The following is a 16353-nucleotide window of genomic DNA, read 5'->3' as shown; positions in this document are numbered from 1 at the left end:
TTACCCCCTTGATTGGAAAGTAAGGAAATCATATATTATTGTGCATATTAACTGGTTATCACTGTTTATATATATTTTATTTTTATTATTTTCACCAATTATTTTTTGGCAATGAATGGGTTAATTAACACGTTCTTCCCGAAACACCAGAATGAATGTAAGAAAGATGGATGAGGGGGGAAGGGGGGGACACACGAGTTTTAGGAGACAGATGGTCACATCCTCACCTCAGTAAAGTCAGTGGGAATTTCCCACTGTTATGTGGGCCACTCTCTGATCCTGCGGAACTCCGTCAGCGGTCAGCCATAGAACACTTCAAGTTCTGTGTGTGGGTTGGCAGGCCGTGGGCATGAGGACAGGACAGCGCAGGACGGGCGGGCGTGAGGGAGTACGGCGTGACGTCAGTACGCCACATCGCGAGCCGACCGGTGCTGGGCGGGGCTGTGTCTCGGCATCGCGACAGTCCATTACCCCCAGGAAGTTCATTTTTACCCCATTTGGGGTAATTTACCCCTGTTCCCTGACCACTGCTCTAGAGCTTAAGCTTGAGCAGGGCCCTTCCGCCTCATGTTTTGTTTCTGTAATGATGTATTTTGAGGGTATTACTTATGTATCTAATGTATCTGATGTATCTGAATTTGTTTCTTGCCTGTAGAGTCACCGACACATTTTTATAGTTCTTAAATATTTTTCCCTCTATAAAGATATCCTTCCTGAAATATTTGAAATTAGTCCCTAATAATTATAATAATAATTAAAAAAAAAAAAAAAAAAAAAAAAGACTAACGGAGACAGGATCCTTCACCTTTTTAACAGTGATGGAGTGTATAGTACCATCCATCTAGATGAATTTGCTTCTTACCTGTATCAGTATAGAAGTGACATGGATAGAAAGGACATAGATAATTTTTTATACTTCTTAAATATTTTTCCCTTTATAAAATGATCCTTCATGAAATATCTGAAATTAGTCACTAACTAAAAATAGCTGACTTACAGAGATGCAATCCTTCTGCTTTTCAACAGTGACGGAGTGTGTAGTACCATCCAGAAAAACACAGAGGTGCCAGCTTGTTACATCATTCTTAGCTACCGGAACTCTGAAAAAACAGACATTTATATTGCGTTATATATTGCACATTATTTTTCAAATGTAGTATAAAATGTAGTATCAAAAGTAAAACAAGATTTCTGCATTATTTTATTTCACAAAGCTCTGAAGCTGCAGCTCTCTTCATCAACGTAACTCTTTTCCCACTTTATACTGCAAACGTCTGTACCATTGCTCACTTATACTTGCACATTTGCAAAGAACAATGTAAGGCCAGGGTTTAAAGCTGCATTAATGATTACACTGTAGAGTTCAATGCAATATATCTTGTATCGAACACAATGAAATCATAACATTCTCATGCAATTGGCAGCAGGAAAATTAATGGCTAAAGAGGTGCCATTAGGTAGCGAGGATGAAGGTCTCCAAGCAGGAGGGCAAGGGAGTGGTGCCATTTGGATATTTTGGCAGTGGCATTTGCTATTAAAATATGTGCTGCGGTTGACATTAACAGGCATTCGAGGTCTGGTAGTAAATTATAAATAGTCACTAACATTAGTTCTTATATCTCAGCCTGAGCTGTCATGAGGGGCAGTCAGAATATGTTGAGTGCAAAAGATAATTCTGTAGTGATAATTAAAATGCCGTGATCCAATTATTAATTAAGGAATGTTTGCAAAGTAAACATTTTCTAGCTTACTGCAGAATAGGAAATGTATATGTATAAAGAGTAATGTCACAATTCCAATTGTATCTTATGGACAAATATGTGCCCCAAGCTGGTAGCATGGTGCAAACCAAGATGAAGCAGGCAGTGCTACTTTGTTTCTTCATGTGTAGGGAAACCTCAGACCATAGGGGTCACTGGACTTGAAATAGGAAAACTGTATCCAGAATAGGGTACGAGTCTACAACGGTGCTAGACAGTGTATGAAACATTAAACGTGTTAAGGTCATCATCTAAGGCAGGGGTGGGGAACCTCAGGACCGAGGGCCGTATAAGGCCCTCAAAGCCACTAGATGCGGCCCGGCCCTCCTAAACGAGAGGAGATGCCGAGCGCCCGCTGAGATTTTACCACCAGCGGGCGCCCGGCTCCTCAGCAGCAGCCGGAGGCAGGAGTTCACTCCTGAGCTCCAGCTTCTGGCTCAGGCAGTTACATGTGTGGCTGTGCCGCGCTATGGGAGAGACGTCATGACATCTCCAATAGTTTCGAGGAGAGGGAGGGCAGCGGTCCAGAAGCAGGAGCAGGGCTGGTGAGCATTGTGTTAGTTTTTTTTTCTCTATAATGTGTGTGTGTAAGCGGCACTACTAGGGGGCATATTTAATGGGGCATAACTACAGGGGACATATCTAATGGGGCATAACTACAGGGGGCATAACAACTGACGGGGCATATCTAATGGGCCAAAACAACTGACAGTGGGCATATCTAATGGGGCATAACAACTGACTGGGGGCAAATCTAAATCGGGCATAACAAGTGACTGGGGGCAAATCTAATCGGGCATAACAAGTGACTGGGGGCATAACTACTGACTGGGGGCAGGCTAATTTTTAAGTTGATAATTTTTGTATGGCCCCCGAAGGATTTTATAAATATCCAAATGGCCCTTGGTAGAAAAGAGGTTCCCCACCCCTGATCTAAGGGGTATATTCAATTAGTGTCTGAGCCTCGCAGACACTTCACTATTCAATTTGCGGGCATTTCCGACAGGGTTTTGCCCTTTTTTTTTTTAAAGTGGAATCAGCATTGTCGAAACCAGGCCAAAAACCTGTCAGAAACGCCAGCAAATTCGACAGAAAACGTGGATCCGCAGCTAATCCGCAGATCCACGTGTTTTCCGACAAGTCGGAAAAACGATACTGGACTTGAATAGGTAGAATCCAGATTAGACCTAAAAAAGTCGGAAAGTGCAGTTTGTCCAACTTGTAGGGAATTCCGAAAATAATTGAATAGACCCTATAGTCATACAAATAGCTAAACAGAGTAAATAAGCGAAATAACACAAAAATATATATTTTCCATTCATTCGCTGATCAAATTGATCAAACATTACAATTGTTTGTTGCTAAAAGTATGGGAACCTCAAGAATAATCAGTTCAGGGAAGGAGAAAATTACGAGTCAGGCTTACAAATCAATTTGGAAGTATGAATGGCCCTGCAAATTTACCCCCCCCCCCCCTCCAAAAAAAAAACACCCCACCCTAAAACAATAAGCCAGAATCTCCATAGTGAAGTCTGGTTTCACCACAAATACTTGTAAACAAATGCCATGTTTCGATAAAGTGAAATTTATGATGACCCCATAAAAAGAGTAGTCTATGCTCCTAAGGCTGGAAAATGTTACAAAACCATTTCTGGATGGTGCACAATTGGGAAAAAATTCAACACCTTTGTTACTTTCCCCAGTAGAGTCATCCAACAAAACCCACTCTGAGAACAAGCCATATAATATTAAGGGAATTCACAAAATAAAAATCCCAGGGTAACGTCGACTCTATAGGCCACTCTGGCACTGGCTAATAACCGTGTTCATGAGTCTATCATCAGGCAATGCTTGCAGTGTTTTTCATCAATGCATTCTTTGTTGTTACATAGATGCACTAAATAGCTGCAAAGGTTTTATGTACACTCACACCTCAGTGCAAGTATGGCACAGCCCTATCACAAAACATTTCATTCATGTTGCTAAATTTGCTACAACTTTTATTTAGTGTTATTACACACAAGTTTAGGTTTTCTTGCAGTACAGCCCACTTGCAATTGGGTTGGGTACGGAAACCCAACACTCAGAATGCCAGTATCAGGATCCTGACTGTGAAAATTCTGACTACATCCCTTGCAATTTGCTACAGGTTTGTGACTGTAAATAGTGGAGGCCAGAGTAGACTAAATTGGGGAGGGGATACAGGGGGCGAGTAACCCTGGGCATCCCCCAGCCAAAGCTGCTGTCCCCCCTACCGAATGTCACTGTGTCCCATGCCTGCGCTGTTGGAGTTATCAGCAGGGGGCAGGCATGAAGGGCCAGGATTAACTGGCATAACAACCTTTTCTTTTCATCTATTTGCACAGCGCACATGGGGGGTCATTCCGAGTTGTTCGCTCATTATTTTTTTCGCTACGGAGCGATTAGTCGCAAACTGCGCATGCGCATTGTACGCAGCGCGCCTGCGCCAAGTAAATTAGCACAAAAGTTTGGTATTTTACTCACCGCGTAACAAAGTTTTTTCATCGCTCTGCTGATCGTAGTGTGATTGACAGGAAGTGGGTGTTTCTGGGCGGAAACTGGTAGTTTTATGGGAGTGTGCGGAAAAATGCAGGCGTGCTAGTTGAAAACGCAGGAGTGTCTGCAGAAACGGGGGGAGTGGCTGGGCGAACGCTGGGTGTGTTTGTGACGTCAAACCAGGAACGAAAAGGACTGAGCTCGTCGCACTGGCAGAGCAAGTCTGGAGCTACTCAGAAACTGCAGGGTAATCGTTACGAGAAAATTAGCGAACCCTTTGTTAGCAAATCTGCTATGCTAAGATACACTCCCAGTAGGCGTAGGCTTAGCGTGTGCAATGCTGCTAAAAACAGCTAACGAGCGAACAACTCGGAATCACCCGCATGGTGTCATGACATTCGTGCTCAAGAACAGAGAAGTTCAGAGTAGAGAAGGAGCAAGGAGAATATCCAGGTAAGTAAGGTTGCTAAAGAGACGGGGGCAGGAGCTGAGGCTATGGACAGAAACATGGTGGGAGGACTAAGACTGTTGCAGAAACACGGGGTGAGATGAGGCTACGGAGAGACACTTACGGTGAGGGATTATGCTGCCGCAGAGACACAGGGGTGAACCGAGTCTATGGAGCAACGAAGGAGAGCAAGATGGCGCTTGGGAGGTGCTGCTTCTGTCTGACTTGGGCTTGTGGTGTCTTCGGGAACTTTGTTTTATGGTATCTGTTCCTGTCAACTTTGCACTGCACTGCATCTGGGGGATTTTATTATTATTGCAGTGTGCTCCTATGATGGCTGTGTCTTGTGGTGCCACCAGGGACTTTGTTTTCCAGCCTTCGCTGCTATCATCCCTGCATCTCGCTGCCTTTGGGAATAATATTATTACAGTGTGCTCCTCATCTTGTTGGACTGTGTGGCCTGTATTTGTAACTGTTGCACTTGCCTCCTTCTTCTAGCTTATAATAAGTAAAAGATCCCTGGCCCCAGTGTCTGCCAGGTTAGAAAAAAATTTTGTTCTACATCTACACCTGACCTCCCAATTTCCATGGTGGATTCTAAGTCTCCTTCTGATAATTTGCAAATAACTCCCTTGTCTATGGGGATTTTGGCGTCACTAAGGAATAGCTGTTAAAAGCAATTACAGACTGATGGATAAAGTGGTGTGGGTACAAATTGATCTTTCCTTAAACCATCAGGATATGGGAAGTTAAGAGAATGGATTGGAGAAGCGTATTTTAACACTTGAGGATACTACTGCCCCACTCCAAGCAGGTTTGACCTCCCCTTTATTGGCAGCACTGAATGTGTAACTCCCTAGGGGTACCTCCTTTTGGAAATCAAACTCCTTTAGGTAGCAACTTCCAAACTCCTGGAGGCCTGAGATGGTTTCTTTGGTGATAATCATATAGAACAGTTTGCCCTGTTAATCTGGGATGCCCTTCAAGCCTTTCTCCATGGCACTTTCATTTCTCAGTTGGTTCATATTAATGTATTTCACAGGAAGCAGTAGGAGGAGTTTGAAAAATGATGTTGCAGTGTTAATATTGTCAGCAACAATTTTGACTAAAAGTATTCGTCAACTACAGTTTATTTCAGGAATAAAATTAGACTAAAATGAAGATTGTTATCTACTGACTAAATCTTAACTAAAACAAAAATAAAAAAGCGACTAAGACTAAAACTAAATTTAAAATCCTTTCAAAATTATCAGTGGAAGCAGGGTTTAAAATTTTTAAAGAACAATAATGTGTTCTAGATATTTGCAGAAAATAAATATGACCGGCTGTGAAGGAAATAGTATGGTGTATTGCACTTGCTTGTTCTAACAAACGTAAGGCATTAATTTGTATATGATATATAGGAGCATTACGTTAAGTCACTCACTACAGTGCCTTGCTAAAGTATTCACCCCCTTTTGCATTTATCATGTTTTGTTGCCTCACAACCTGGAATTAAATAAGATTGTTTGAAGGTTTGCATCATTTCATTCACAGAACATGGCTACAACTTTGAAGATGTTTTATTTTTTTTTTATTGTGAAGCAAACAACAAATAGGACAAAATAACAGAAAACTTCAGCGTGCATAACTATTCACCACCCTAAAGTCATTACTTTGTAGAGCCACATTTTGAGGCAATTACAGCTGCAAGTCACTTTAAATAAGTCTCTATGAGCTTGCCACATCTTGCAACTAGGATTTCTGCCCATTCCTCAAGGCAAAACTGCTCCAGCTCCTTCATGTTGGATGGTTTCCGCTTGTGAACAGCAATCTTCAAGTCTGACCACAGATTCTCAATTGGATTGAGATCTGGGCTTTGATTAGGCCATTCCAACACATTTAAATGTTTCCCTCGCAGTATGCTTCGGGTCATTATCCTGCTGGAAGGTGAATCTCTGTCCCAGTCTCAAATCACAGGCAGACTGAAACAGATTTTGCTCAAGAATATCCCTGTATTTAGCACCATCCATCTTTACCTCGACTCAAAACAATTTTCCAGTCCCTGCTGCAAAAAAACATGCCCACAGCATGATGCTGCCACCACCATGTTTCACTGTGGGGATGGTGTTCTTGGGGTGATGGGATGTGTTGGCTTTGCGCCAGACATAGCGTTTTCCTTGGTGGCCGAAACGTTCAATTTTAATCTCATCTGACCAGAGCACCTTCCTCTATACATTTGGGGAGTCGTCCACATGCCTTTTGGCAAACTCAAAACGTGCCTTTTTATTTTTAACACTAAGTAATTTTTTTTTCTGGCCACTCTTCCATAAAGCCCAGCTCTATGGAGTATACGGCTTATTGTGGTCACATGCGCAGATACACCAGTCTCTGCTGTGGAACTCTGCAGCTCCTTCAGGGTAACATTTGGTTTCTGTGCTAATGCCCTCCTTGCCTGGTCTGTACGTTTTGGTGGCAGGACCTCTCTTGGCAGGTTTGTTGTGGTATCATGTTCTTTCCATTTGAAGATGATGGATTTGATGGTGCTCCGGGGGATCATCAAAGTTTTGGAAAAATTTTTATAACTCAACCCTGACTTGTACTTCTAAACATCTTTGTCCCTGGCTTGTTTGGAGAGCTCTTTGGTCTTCATGGAGTGATGCCTCTTTCATAGTGGTGTTGCAGCCTCTGGGGCCTTTCAGAAAAGGTGTTTATACTGACAGATCATGTGACACAGATTGCACACAGGTGGACTTCATTTCACTAATTATGTGATTTCTTAAGGTAATTGGTTGCACCAGAACTTTTGAGGGGCTTCATAGCAAAGGGGGTAAATACATATGCACATGCCAATTTTCAGATTTTTTATTTCTAAAAAATATTTTTTATATAAATTTTTCTCATTTCACTTCACCAATTTAGACTATTTTGTGCATATCCATCACACAAAATTCAGATTAAAAAATAAATAAATTACAGTTTGTAATGTAACAAAATAGGTAAAATGCCAAAGGGGTGGGGGGAGCTGAGGTGAATACTTTAGCAAGGCGCTGTATGTATAATACATTCTCAGCCTACTGAGCCTAGATTACTAAACACAAAGTTAAAGGTATGCAAACATTTCAAGGGCATTTTAGAGAAAAGTTCTTCAGCAAAATACACTAAACATTGACTAAAGTTAGACTAAACTGAAAACTGAGATCCAGTGACTAAATCTTCACTAAAAGAGAAAAAACTAATATGTGACTGTAAACCAACTACAATTTTAAGTAGGCGACTAAGACTAAAACTACATTGAAAATCCTTTCAAACTTAGCAATGCAATGTTATGCTTTTGAGGAGAGATACCTTGCTTGACACCTCTTAGCCAACAGGGTGGAATGGCTAATTGTTCATAAGGAGAGGTTGGATTTTTCTTTTGGATTAAGGGCCTAATTCAGACCTGATCGCTACCAAGCGATTTTTGCACTGCTGCGATCAGATAGTCGCCGCCTACAGGGGAGTGTATTTTAGCTGTGCAAGTGTGCGAATGTATGTGTAGCAGAGCTGTACAAACTGATCTTGTGCAGTCTCTGCGCAGCCAGAACTTACTCAGCCGCTGCGATCACTTCATCCTGTCCGGGACCGGAACTGACATCAGACACCCTCCCTGCAAACGCATGGACACGCCTGCATTTTTCCAACCCCTCCCTGAAAACGGTCAGTTGCCACCCGGAAACGGCTTTTTCCTGTCAATCTCCTTGCGATCGCCCATCGCTGAGCGGCGATCCGCTTTGTACCTGTGCGACGCGCCTGCGTATTGTGGTGCATACGCATGCGCAGTTTGGACCTGATCGCCCACTGTGCAAAAACGATCAGGTCTGAATTACCCCCTAAGTCTAGATGGAGGCTTCTCTACTCATGATCACTTAATTTAAGGGGATAGGGAGAGCAGATTTATGGCATATACGGCTTGGGTTGTCTCTGCTTCCTGTACACAGACAGTTGGACGATAGCAGGTTTGTTCACACTTCCGCTTTGTTTGTAGCTGCAGTATTTTAGGACACTTTCGGAAGACGTATGCTTCTCAAGCTAGCTATTCCCTGCCTGATCTCACTTGTTATTTAGAATCAGATCATCTTTTTTGGAGGATAGTAAGGTCTTTTTATAGATTTCCCTATTTCTGTTTAGGAGGTGGAGGCTGCGATGAAATCCTTCCCTTCTGGTAAAACGTCTGCTATTGATGGACTTCCTACTGAACTTTATGTCCCATCTGAGCTTCTTTGTCGCTAAACTGCTTGAAACTTTTCCTGTGCTTATGGAGGATTGCGTATTGCCTTTGTCTATAGCGGAAGCTCTGTTTGTACTGATACCCAAACCTGCAAAGGATCCGACTTATCTACACTTTAATGCCTCACTTCCTTATTGTGTGCTGATATTAAAATATTGGCAAAAAAAATTATTGCCTTACGTCGTAATTCTAGAAAGTATCCACTGTGATCAAACTGGCTTTACACCTTATTTGTGGGTTGTGCTCTCCTGTGTTGGGGTGGGTGCTGGGTTTATAGGTTTTATCCGTTTGTTGTATTAATGTATATGTATAATAAACCACAGATTTAAACTAAAGAACGGAATAAGAACTAGCCACATTACACTTATACCAGTTTTAAGGGCTAAATTACAGTATCAGGAGACTGTCATGGTCTCTTCTCCCTGACCTTAAAACAAAAAGCACATTTGGGGAAGACAAAGGGCCTTATTCAGGATTGTTAGCAAACCAAAAAGGTTTGCAATGTGCAGAGAGAGTTAGATCTGGGTGGGGTGTGTTCAAACTGAAATCTAAATTGCAGTGTACAAATAAAGCAGCCAGTATTTACCCTGCACAGAAACAATATAACCCACCCAAATCTAACTCTCTCTGCACATGTTATATCTGCCGCCCCTGCAGTGCACATGGTTTTGCCCAATTGCTAACAAACCTGAATAACCCCCAAAGTGCCAAAATAGAATGGTTTCTTCCAACAAGTTAAAAAACAGCTAAGTTTTTCAGTTTAAGTGATCAAAGCATTATACAAAAGTGTTAGGAGTTTCAATGTCCATCTTTGTATCTCATTGTGTGTGACAATATGCGGAAGAAATTAAAATTTTTTACAGTTTTCATGTTATTGCCATGAATATATATTAATTTCCTATATAACTGAATAATAAAGTAAATAAATATTCTAAGCATCTAATATCTATCTAAGGTGGTGAAAGAAAATATCCTAGAAGTTAGAAAATGAAGCAGGCATTGCTGAGCGGAGGCACTTGTCAGCAAACAAGCACAATGTTTCCTCAATTAACTATAAGCACTGAAAACTAAAAGATGCAATGTATGTTTTTAAAATCAAATGGAAACTGAATTCCCATGTGAACTGTGGGTAGATGCAAAGAACACTTTTAATCACTGTTTTGACAGGTGAGTGTAGTGAAAAGTTCAAAGTATCCATGACAACCACCCGAGACATGGATATACGTTGTGCAAAAACACCTGCTGGGGTGAGAGGAAAGGTGTCTGTGAAGTGTTTTGATTGGATAATGTCAGTTGTCTGTTTTCTAATACGGAGACATGGCTATATACTGACACCTCTTAGCACCTCTCTTGGATTAGGAGGGCTGAGAATTACTTGTATGAGAAACTGATCATAATATTTGCTGTGCTGAGAAGTATAAGAAACCTGCATGATTTAATAAACTCTGCGCTGAATTAATCTCTACTGGTAGTGCCATACTATAGAATATCTGTTTCTATCCATCAGCAATCCTTAAAAGAGGATTCCATGGGCTACATGTAATAGGGTCAGAGTTTTCAGTGCAAGTCAAATTCGCACCTTCTTGCACATTTTGAAGGTGCAAATTTGGTCGTCAACTCGCAAATGTAATAGCTTGCAAATTTTAAAGTTTAAGGCTATCACATGTGCAAGTCTGTGCAATTGTTTTAATGCTTTAACTTGCTCCTTGTAATGCAAGATTCATTACAAAAAGTGAGTTGCACAAAAGCATGCACAGATCAACAAGATCCATGCATGCACCTACGGAGGTGCCTGCTGATTGGCTGATGGCTCTTACAATGACAGAAGACACGTGGAAGCCGGCATTCGCGTAGAGGAAGCGTATGTGTTAACACATACACTTCCTCAGTCCGTCTTGGTTTGGGTATGGTTTTTTTTTTTTTAACCCCTTGGATGCCTACATGGACTGAAGAGGACCTGATCTTCACCAAGGATAGGTGATATTTTTAAAAACTCAAACTTAAATACAATGAGCTTGGCACCTAAAGCCAGGGTGCCAGGAATAGCCACGGGTTTCAGTCAAGGTCTTGAGTGCCTGGAGGGGGAGGACACCTTTATTGAGGGTTCCCCACTTTCCCAGGAAGCTCCTGCGTGGGTTGACTACCTAAGTAGGTTAACGGTTCAGCCACGAGACCCCGTCAAGTATGTCCCATGGCTGTGGCATTGCTTCCCTGCTAGTGGAGCCCGATGCTGGTTCTAAAAATACAGGGAACCCCTACTCGTTTTGCCATCATAATTTTAGAACCAAGACCAGTCCAAGAGCCCAGTGCTGGTTCTTAAAATACTGGGGAACATCATGCAATTCAAACAGCCCAGGAATCTTTACAAGGTGGTGGTGGGGGGAATGGGGTTAGGGAGGGGAATCCATGTCATTTAGATTTACTATTTCAACACTTTTATAGGCAGATCTTGCAGATCTGTACATGCTTCTGTCAAACTCACCTATAAAAAGCTGGACTATTTATAGGCGAGACTTTGGTAAGGTTTTCTCGTACCCTATTATATTTGCAGAGTTGTACAGGTGTAGTCACGCTCATCCAGCCTGCTGTATTCATGGCAATACAGTGCGCAAAGTGTGCCCACGATTACCTAGTGCACGTGCAACTCGCAACCACGCCATGTGCAGCCGAGCCGCAGGGTGCATGAGTGTAGCTACATCTATATGTTTTACATAGGAAACATCTGGATGCGAGTTTGGCCATTGCGAGTTATTAGATGTGGGAAAAATTGGAGTTAGCACGTTCCTGCATATTACATTGTCCAAGTTCTAAAAATGTACTACAATAGTTTAGCTGTAAACTCGCACATTTCCCAAATTGGGACCCGATTACATTTAGTCCCATGTCTGTTTACATAGCTTGGCCAACTAATAATTTAGTCTGGGTTTCCAGATCAACCTTTACATAAATAATACAAAAACACTTCAACTTTGCCTGCTCTGTTCAGAGAGTCGTTTTAGCGACTTAAGACGCATACAAAGCTGAAAAATATTGACTATTTCCTTGAATATCAGCATAGTATCCGACTCACAAGTAAGCCATGTGTGTCTCTACTTCCAAAACACTTATTTTGTATCTTTGGCTCTCTAGTCTATACTTTTCCATTGATAGTAAAGTCAAATACAGACCCCATAGCCGCAACAGTACTGAAAATCATATAAAGTCACTCCAAACCCAAATCACAGTATATTGGTGATTTGATACAAATGTGTGTCAGGAAGCTTGAGCAAGCCTCCTGATGCTTCCTGTGCTTTTATTTGCGCCCATCATTATGCTAAATTGGTCATTAATATTTAACAATACTGAAAGCTGGCTGAGGAAAACTTACCTGTGCTGTGATTTGGCATCTTTAAGGCTGGAATAAATTTGTGCAGGGTTACCGGCTGTTTTGCACCATCGGTCTCTGCACCAATGAGGTATATACTGTAAGATAAAGGAAGAAAACCAGCGCTGTTGTTTATCCTATAACCTTAATCAAAACACTTAAAAAAAATAAATATATATATATATATATATATATATATATATATAAAAATTAGGATATTTTATATTATATTAATAGTGAATAGACGGATAGGTAAAAGATTCACAAATTTTATTAAAACTATAAAATGGATGAGAAAGTGCTCCAATACACTGTCTCACTATTGTTGTCACCACTAATGGTAATGTAGCATGGAAATAGGACAAGCGTTATTTCCCAGAACCTCTCAATCAGTTAATTTATACAGGATGTTACCCAGCCAGGATAGTCTCTCTTGGCAGTCCCTTGGCAGAAATGCTATGATGCCGTGCAACAGGGTTTCCGCATCTGAATCCAATGGGTATCCATAAACTGAAAGAGTGTGGTGGGATAGATCCTCAATTAGCGGTAAGTCCATGACTGGGTAACATCCTGTATAAATTAACCGTCTATTCACTATTAATATAATATAAAATATCCTAATTTATATATATATATATTTTTTTTTTAAGTGTTTTGATTAAGGTTATAGGATAAACAACAGCGCTGGTTTTCTTCCTTTTTCTTGTGCTTCATTATTAGGGATTGACACCCCTTTACCAGCTGCTATTGTCAGCAGAATTTTGTTTCTCATGGTCTGAGAGTCCTTCAGGTGCATTTTGGCAAACTCCAGGCGGGCTGCCATGTGCTTTCTACTAAGGAGTGGCATCAGTCTGGCCACTCTACGATACAGGCCTGATTGGTGGATTGCTGCAGAGATGGTTGTCCTTCTGGAAGGTTCTCCTCTCTCCAGAGAGGAATGCTGTACCTCTGACAGAGTGACCATCGGGTTCTTGGGTCACCTCCTTGACTAGGGCCCTTCTCCCCTGATCGCTCAGTTTAGACAGCCGGCCAGCTCTAGGAAGAGTCCTGGTGGTTCTGAACTTCTTCCATTTATGGATGATGGAGGCCACTGTGCTCATTGGGACCTTCAAAGCAGCAGATATTTTTCTGTACCCTTCCCCAGATTTGTGCCTCAAGACAATCCTGTCTCGGAGGTCTACAGACAATTCCTTTGACTTCATGCTTGGTTTGTGTTCAGACATGCGCTATCAAGTGTGGGACCTTATATAGACAGGTGTGTGCCTTTCCAAATCATGTTCAATCAACTGAATTTGCCACAGGTGGACTACAGTTAAGCTGTAGGAACATCTCAAGGATGATCAGAGGAAATAGGATGCACCTGAGCTCAATTTTGAGCTTCATGGCAAAGGCTGTGAATACTTATGTACGTGTGATTTCTTAGTTTTTTATTTTTAATAAATTTGCAATAATCTCAAAAAAACGTTTTTCACGTTGTCATTATGGGGTATTGTGTGTAGAATTTTGAGGGAAAAAAATAATTTATTACAGTTTGAAATAAGGCTGCAACATAACAAAATGTAGAAAAAGTGAAGCACTGTGAATACTTTCCGGATGCACTATACTTCTGACAGCTCTTCACTACAGCACACATTTGCTAGGTATATTGTTCCTCTTTGTCCTCAGGTAAGCTACTGTACATACAGCTTAAACACATGATAAGCCTCATGTTATGTGATATATCTTGTGCTTGTTTCTTCCTTCCTCCTTGAGTACCACATATTTAACATCATTAATTCACAGTACTATAGTATAGGTGACCTCCCATACAGCCTCTTGTTCTGCTGCATAGGGACAACACCACCACCTCTGTTCCACCTCAAATATGAGTTCCCTAATACTGTGGTCATACCACTGTTTCTGTTTTGTTTGAGCAGCCCTCAGTTTGAAAGGGCTGTGCATGCAGTGCCTATAAAGGAGTTCAAAGTGTGAGAAGCCTGTGGAATCCTGTGACAGCTTTCAGTATGCATTCTCAAGTCTCTTCCCTGGAACTCCACAAAGATTCTAAGCATCTGTTTTAGGATACCCTTAATCACTTGTATAGGCCATTGCTTTGTGGATGATACAGGTTAGCAATTATGTGGTCTACCTCCATCTTCTTAGAGAGACTGTGAATTAGCTTAGATATAAACCAGGTAAACTGAACGGTTAAAAGTTTTGTATCAGCCACCTTGTCTTCTCATTTGGAGGACAAGACCTCAGCTTCTGGATACCTGGTTGAATAGTACACCACTGTAAGTATGCATTCTTTCCCTGAGCTACTGAGAATAGCTAGGGTCCCTCAATATGTACAGCAACCCACACAAAGGACTATGCTATGATGGGCAGAGATATGAGAGGGGGACACCCTTCATCTCCAGGCTTCCCAAGACTCTGAAAAGCATTACAATATGTTGGCAGGACTACAAAATCCATCAAATGTCACTTTAGAGAGCATAGACAAAACATTATCAACAAATCCCTTAAACATAGTGTGTAGAGACATTTTGTTAGATTTCAGAATGGGAACCCTAAGAGGTTGTCCCTAATGGTAGTTGAACAATTTCTTAGTACCAGAAGGGGTGAAAATAGATTTCGGCAGTTGATGTTGGTGAGTCATAGTGGATTTTTAAATTGGATACCTTGAATCCAAAGGAACTAAATGAAGCTCTAGATTATATCTTTTTATATGAAACTTATGTTTGTCATAGTATGTGTTATTCTTTTGGAGTGTATGAATTACTAAATCCCTTCAATTTGTCTTACATAGAATGGATTATTAGCTGACCATTATTTAAATGTGAGGCTATAGAATATATTCTTAATTAATTGATCTCCCTACTCATAATTGTGTTTAATGTTTAATTTTTATTGCATGATACCCAGAAATAAAGAGAGTTCTAGACTAATTAATATTGTTGTGCAATTAATTATAGTGTGTTATTTTATACTTGTATCTCTCTCTATATAATATCTTTGAAGTTGATATTGCATGTAATGAGGATTGATTACACAGGTATCCGTGTTAGCGTCTATAGGCTGACCCTGCTGAGGGGAATTTAAAGGTATTGGGATAGTCCTGAGAGTAGACGGGACAAAACGCGTTGACGTCATCCCCCTTTCTGGAGTCTGGTCTTTATACGAGTGACTGACATCGGCATCAGTGTTCTTGCCATTCGCGGCTGTTCATTTTACCCGGCAATTGGAGTACTACTTTCTCCGCTCGCCAGGACAAATCTTCTGCATCACTGTAGTGCCAGCGGCGATTGCGTGCTCCACGCTCATGCTGAGCGTCCATTTGGGGGGGTAACTATAGATTGACCGCCTATGCTGCTTTCTCACTATTCCTGCTGGATCGGGTAAATATACTGCTGAGCACCTATCCTACACTGGTACGCCAGTGTCAGGCGGGTCAGATATATTTCCGTTAAAACTGAATCCAATACTTTATTGCAGGATCGCACCGTTGCTATCATTAACCCTGCATCTGTTAATTATATTGGAAGCCTATCTGAAGTGATATTGTTGCCGCACCAGTGGTTGGAATTAAATCAATTTCTTTTTTACGGCAGTACATCATTGCTATTGACAACCCCGTGATTTAAAAATACATTAACAGTTTATAGAGCATTGAAGTGCCGTTTTAGCTCCTAGTGGTCCCATCTATACCCCATGGTACTAAATGGAATCCCAGTATCCTCTAGGACGTAAGAGAAATAACCTTAGCGGAGGTAGACATCTTAATAGTGGGGGTGAATGAGATGTGGTTGCAAAAAGCATAGCTGCTGCTTCCTTGGAAGTAGCAGCTATGATTTAAAACGGTAATCCAGCAGAAGTTATCTGTTATAAGTAGACACCTCCTGCATACATGTGTGATACAGTAGGTCACCTGCAACATCACTGGCTCCATCGCTGAGACTAGGAAATCTCTGTCAGAAGACAGAGACCCTGCTGTAGGCACTCCCACAAAACAAAGGTGATACACCTCCATTTTGGG

General features: G+C 41.4%; 1 protein-coding gene across 4 annotated transcripts in view; it reads right to left on the bottom strand.

Moving 5' to 3' along the window:
- The window catches only part of PCCA (propionyl-CoA carboxylase subunit alpha), a 972421-nt gene that overhangs the window by 318226 nt on the left and 637842 nt on the right, over positions 1-16353 (bottom strand). For all 4 annotated transcript variants that reach the window (XM_063953234.1, XM_063953235.1, XM_063953233.1 and 1 more), the window contains exon 19: positions 998-1100. In XM_063953234.1, the coding sequence (XP_063809304.1) occupies positions 998-1100 (103 nt within the window). The remainder of the gene's footprint in view (positions 1-997; positions 1101-16353) is intronic.

This window comes from Pseudophryne corroboree, chromosome 2 (assembly GCF_028390025.1).
Source record: "Pseudophryne corroboree isolate aPseCor3 chromosome 2, aPseCor3.hap2, whole genome shotgun sequence".
Taxonomy (NCBI): domain Eukaryota; kingdom Metazoa; phylum Chordata; class Amphibia; order Anura; family Myobatrachidae; genus Pseudophryne; species Pseudophryne corroboree.
The sequence above is the reverse complement of the archived record's forward strand: the minus strand, read 5'-3'. Positions and strand labels throughout refer to the sequence as shown.